This window comes from Rhagoletis pomonella, unplaced genomic scaffold, assembly GCF_013731165.1.
Source record: "Rhagoletis pomonella isolate Grant_MI unplaced genomic scaffold, Rhpom_1.0 Rhpom_scaffold_00002, whole genome shotgun sequence".
In the NCBI taxonomy this organism is placed as follows: domain Eukaryota; kingdom Metazoa; phylum Arthropoda; class Insecta; order Diptera; family Tephritidae; genus Rhagoletis; species Rhagoletis pomonella.
The window spans coordinates 2,463,978-2,469,470 of NW_023458556.1; the positions used below are offsets into that span (position 1 = coordinate 2,463,978).

The following is a 5,493-nucleotide window of genomic DNA, read 5'->3' on the forward strand; positions in this document are numbered from 1 at the left end:
GCGCCTAAAAGATCAACAAACACAGTTCGACCTGTCTTTATAGCTTGCTTTAAAGCGCCGATAATATCGTGAGACCTAAACAAAAATTATAAGTAATCATGTAATTTTCGATTAATGCAAGGAAGACGAATGATTTGAATGGTCGATGAAAGGCAAATCAAGGTGCTCTCTGGTACCTTGTAGAATTTCGTATTAGTTGTAGGGTTGCATGTCTATTGCTTAGCTCTTGATAAATTTGCTCGTGTGAAGCTAACAGCATTTGGATCTCTAAACTATCGTCGACATTTTGACGATTGGTAAAACTTTTTTGGTTAAAGCTGGGCTGTGTCAGCAATGCAGGATCCGGTCTATAGTTCACTGGTATCTGCGAAATAAATAAAATATGTCTTATTTAAATATGCCACAATGAAATCTTCCACACAATCTTACATTGGTAATAGTGCCGCCATCTGCATTATAGCTTGAAAATCTCTATAAAATAAACCATGAAAAAGTAATTTTAAATCTTTAGTTTTACTGAGCATAGATATGTATAAAGCTATAAACATAAGGTATGCACTACAATCTAGAATCTAATGTGACAAATGCTCTTCACAATGTTTCTGTTAAGCCTAAGGCCTCTAAAAACTTTGGAAAAGCTTTAGGGAACAGGGATTGATTCTGCGCCTACTGTGGCTACATTCGACCAAGATTGCTCTCGCGTCTCCTAAAAGAAGCATCGGATATTAGTCTAGAAGATGCAAAGGAGTTTCTTTGGTTGAGCCAAAGTAGCAGCAGAGATCGTTTGACTAAATACCTAGTTTGTGCAAGTGACCTGTAAGATTGCCTATGACTATTCTTAATATCTTCTATAAACTCTAACAAGGCAAGGGGGATTCTCTGGTTTTAAGTCGGGTTGCTATCCAACTATATATTTATTTTTGAATGTACATTTTATCTGGATATCCGAAGCTGGTGGAGAGCAGTGCCCTTGAACCTTCCTGCGCTATATCAGTGCTGGCTTAGATGCAACGGAGCTCGCTTCAGAGACTTCGTTCTGATGTCGTTATCTATAATATTCTCCATTGCTTTAAGCACAGAAGAAGCTAAACTTATTGGCTTAAACGATTTTGCTAGCGAGTAGTCTTTTCTGCGAAGCAAAACTGTTACTCATGATGCCTACCTGGTGGGGCAGTAGAAGCTCCTCGGATTCCATCCGTATCGAAAGAACCGATCACCCAACGGCCAGATTTCCAGATAAAAAAGAACCGACCTCCAATTCGACCTTCTTTTCTCTCTTGGTTCGAGCTCTAGTTTTGGGTGAAGGAATCCAAGCAGAGCGACTGTCCTTCCATCTTTTGATAGGCCTTGAAACAAACTCCCCAGAGAAGATTCTAAAATTATCCGTTTAAGCTTTCTTGACCTCCTAATTGTTTCGGTTAAAATATTTGAGTATTCACTCAACACCATGCGCCTAACTACATTAAACAGCTTACGTATCTGGGGCCGAAAATCCGCTTTTTTAGAATTTTGATTTGTAATAGGAAAAAAATGGTCCATTATGCTCTAAAAACAATCTGTGTGGAAGATGAACATTTTTGGTCAATATCTTTGGCTCGCCCAAATCCATCAAAGTTCAATTAAAAAATAAAAATCACTAAATACATTAATACTTTTTTTTATAAAATTGCAAGTAGCTTCGAAAGTATTAGTCCTACATAACTTGGGATATGGACCTTTTTTGTAGAGAATCGAAGTAAGCTTAGAAATTTCTTTTATAGTACTTCAGCTATGGACTTGAGCGAGCCTGAGATGTTGACCAAAAATTGTCACCTTTCACACAGCTTGTTTTTAGAGCATAATGAACCATATTTTTGGTATTACCAATCCAAATTCTAAAAAAAACGAATTTCGGCCCACGCTATTACGCAGCGTTCCCGTGACCACTGAACAGCTTTGGTCTTCTAATCTTATGACAGCTGTTATTTCGGTTGTTGTTGTTGTAGCAGCTACAACAACCCCGCCCAGATCGGTTAATATCTCAGTCGTTGTCGTCAAGTTCCACTAACGGCAGCCCTAAGAAGCGTGCAGCCTCAATAGGGTCGGTCCACAGGAACAAAGGCGTTAGGATTGTCGGGTTTTTTGGGTATACGGAGAACTGTTTCGAGTCATGGGGTGTCTCTCCGCATACCGGACACTCATTTGGTACATCTGCGTTTAGTCTGCTCAGATATGAGTTTAACCTGCTGCAGTAGCCAGAGCGAAGTTGGGATATTGTGCTTCTGGTCTCCCGAGGTAGATGAAGCTCCGTCTCGTCAATGTCCGGTGGTTGTGCGCCTAGAACGGCATTCACAGGCCTGGGGCCTACATAACTCGAGACTGACTCCCTGTGAATGCCGTTCAAGGCCTGTCGATAAGCTGACGGGTCCAGAGGTTGTTTAATGAACCAAGTACTGCCGGCTAGCGACTTGAGGCCTTGTTGCGGCTCTGTACTTTGTTGACAATAGCGGTTGCGTGCGCAGAGAAGCAAAGCAGGGGAAGAAGCGAGAAAGCTCGGAGAGATACCCGTTTACTTTCGAACACAAGATATCAATTCCATTCCCAGTCGCTGTGATCGAGCAATCGTCGGCGTAAGAGACAATCGAGATTCCCTCTGGTGGTTGAGGGAGCTTTGAAATGTAGAAGTTAAACAGTAGTGAGGAAAGGACACCACCCTGTGGAACCCCCTGTTTTATTTTCTGAGTTTGCCCAATTTGTCTCTAAAGATTACCTACGAGTGTCGACCACTTAGATAATTCGCCGACCACCATTTGAGCCTCTGTGGGAGAGAGGAAGCCTCTTTATCTCTAGTTCTAGTAGCGTAGAGTGGCTGACGGTAGTGTCTTCGCTACCGGGGAAAGAAGTGTTATCGGCCAATGAGATTCTCCTTTGTTGGTTGGTTTCCCCGTTTTGAGCAGTAGGACCACTCTCGCCACCTTCCAGATGCCTGGGTTGATGAGAGTGGCCATTGACATATTGAGTAGCTCCGTTAGGTACGCTACTCCCGTAGGACCCAAATTTTTCAGTATCAACATGAATATTCCGTCGGGACCCATGGCTTTGGAGGCTTTCGCCTTCCCGATGGCCACCGTAACTTCACCGCTAGTGAAAGCAAGGCGGGCACAAGTTGTTGGCAGTTTGTCCAGCCTTCTTGTCACTCTACGCTTGGCTTTGTCCGCCGGAGGATGCAGTGTGAACTGCCGGCTAAAATTGCTCCAGCATCGCTCCGGGTTCGACGAAGCATGGTCGCCGAAAGAAATTTCGACCCTGTCGTCGTGCTTCGTCGGATTGGACGGTGACCTCACGGTTGACCAAAGCCTGCTGACACCAGAGGCGAAGTTACAAGTTCTTCTGCTTATGTACGTTCACTAGTTGCCGAATCTCCGCGTTGAGATCCCTGATACGGGGATTTCCGGCATCGGCCTGATGAAGGTTGTCACGCTCATCGACTAGAACAGCCGCTTCAGCAGGGAAGTTTGGACGTGGGTCCGTGATGCATCCTGCCGGTACCAAGCGAACTGCAGCAGCAGTGACAACCCTGCGGAACTTACATTCGCCAAGGTGGATGTCGGTTGGTGTGGGGAGCGCAGCGAAGGTGCTCTCAGTAAATTCCGCGAAGCGGTGTTCCGCGGAAGCAAAGTCGGTTGGTTTATCGATCGAGATGACCGTGGGCAGATGGTCTGATGCCAAAGTCAGCGTAGGTCGCCATGATACGCTATTTATCAGACCAGCGCTGACTATTGCTATATCTGGCGAGCTGCCCATAATCCTGGTGGGTGCGTCGTCGTTCATTGTGCAGAATGTCGAATCGTCTATCTGCTCAGCCAAGTCTGTTCCCTTACGATCGTTTGACAGGCTTGAGTGCCAAATATTGTGGTGCGCATTAAAGTCATCTACTACCATACGGTTTTCACCTCTGAGGAGCGCACCTATATGAGGGTGATATCTTGCCGGGCAGCAGGTGACAGGGGTATGTACACGTTAAATATTTCGAGCTCAACATCGCCTGACCGGATAGCAATGCCCTGACATTCTAGGGTGGTATCCCTGCGGTCGATGTCTGCTTCGATTAGACGATACTTCACGGTGTGGTGCGTGATGAACGCTAAGCCACCACCATTATCTCGCTCGCGATCTCGACGGTGCACGTTGTACCCGGCGCAATTCAACAAAGTTGAATTGCTGTGCAACTTCGTCTTTTGGACCGCAGCTATCAATATACCATGCCGACACATGAAGACGGTTATCTCCTCAATCTTGCTCTGAAGCCCGTTGCAGTTAAATTGAAGGAGCTTCATGTGGTTCGGGAGACGTGTCGTGATGTGGGGTGTAAGTGATGTGTGTGTTCTTACCGCCGTTGGCTGTTTGCACTGCTGTGATGGTTGCCGCCCTGTGATGGTGGCGGGAGGCGTCGCAATTGAGGTCTGCGACCGAGCAGCGCAACACGGGCCCTCGAAGTTCCCAGTCCAATCTCGCGTGGTGCGCAGACATGAACATGCTCTAAAGTGGCACCAGCCAAGGTAGGTGTAGCACTTGACTGATGTCACGTTACGGGACCCAGGAGTTGTTGGCGGCGGCGTGTGGGTGGTGGTGCGGTTGTGTGTGTTGTGTGGTCTATCGTGGTTGTAGTGTGGTCTATTGTTTTGTTGTGTTGTGGTGCTGTGGTGTTTGTGGTGAGCTGCTCAGGTGGACTGGGGTTAGCCGTTAAGGCTGCTCTATTTTAGCAGTAGGGGGCCAGAAATGATGTGGTCCACTGCCGAAGGGTCCGTAGTCCTGAGCAGACTCTGAGGTGACTCCACCCGTCGCAAGCATTGCATTTGACTGAGGTGGAGTTGCGGTGTAGTCGTCTCTGGCACACACAGCAGGTATAGGTTTCTGGCCCTGGGTTTGACTCGATGCCAGCCCTGAGCAGAAGAATGCGTAGCAAATATAGCCCTATGGACGAACAACTTCTGAGATACTTCGCCGACCTAAACGGGGTTAGATCGCCGGAACAACAGCCCTTGGTCGGGTAGAAGCCGAGTCATTCCGGTACATAGAACCGGCTGTCGTGGGAATGCTATTATTTCGGTGCTCTACTTTGGTTAAGATAACATCAAGCGAAATTCTAACTCCCAACTTACATTTGTTTGCCTCTGAGCAGCAGCAGCAGCTGCCGCCGCAGTATTTTGTCGTTGTGGCGATCGCAGCTCCAGTGTGGTCCGCGATCGTGTCGGCGGCTTTGCGTAGATTTGTACGCTTATATTTTTATTTCGCGCATTTTCTTTGTTCAGATTCGACTGCGTTTCATTGCCGCGCTTCGTCTTGTTCACAAAATGCGAAGAAGCGGACTTTTTCAGTGACATGTTGTCGTCTAATTTGTGCAGCTCTGTAGAGCTCACCGATGACACCTGTGACAGCTTACTACGTTGCTGGTGGGAGGAGTTCACATGTGATTTGCTACTCGTTGATATGGCTATGTGAGTAGCGCGTTTT

The 5,493-nt window shown here is 46.7% G+C and overlaps 1 protein-coding gene across 2 annotated transcripts in view; it reads right to left on the bottom strand.

Moving 5' to 3' along the window:
• Positions 1 to 5,493, bottom strand: part of LOC118732427 (katanin p80 WD40 repeat-containing subunit B1) — a 32,638-nt gene that overhangs the window by 4,273 nt on the left and 22,872 nt on the right. The window contains exons 7-10 of one of the 2 annotated variants that reach the window (XM_036461563.1): positions 5,142 to 5,477; positions 430 to 471; positions 177 to 364; positions 32 to 75 (exon numbers count right to left, since the gene is read on the bottom strand). In XM_036461563.1, coding sequence (XP_036317456.1) covers positions 32 to 75; positions 177 to 364; positions 430 to 471; positions 5,142 to 5,477 — 610 coding nt within the window. The remainder of the gene's footprint in view (positions 1 to 31; positions 76 to 176; positions 365 to 429; positions 472 to 5,141; positions 5,478 to 5,493) is intronic. The other variant, XM_036461568.1, reaches the window with a different exon arrangement.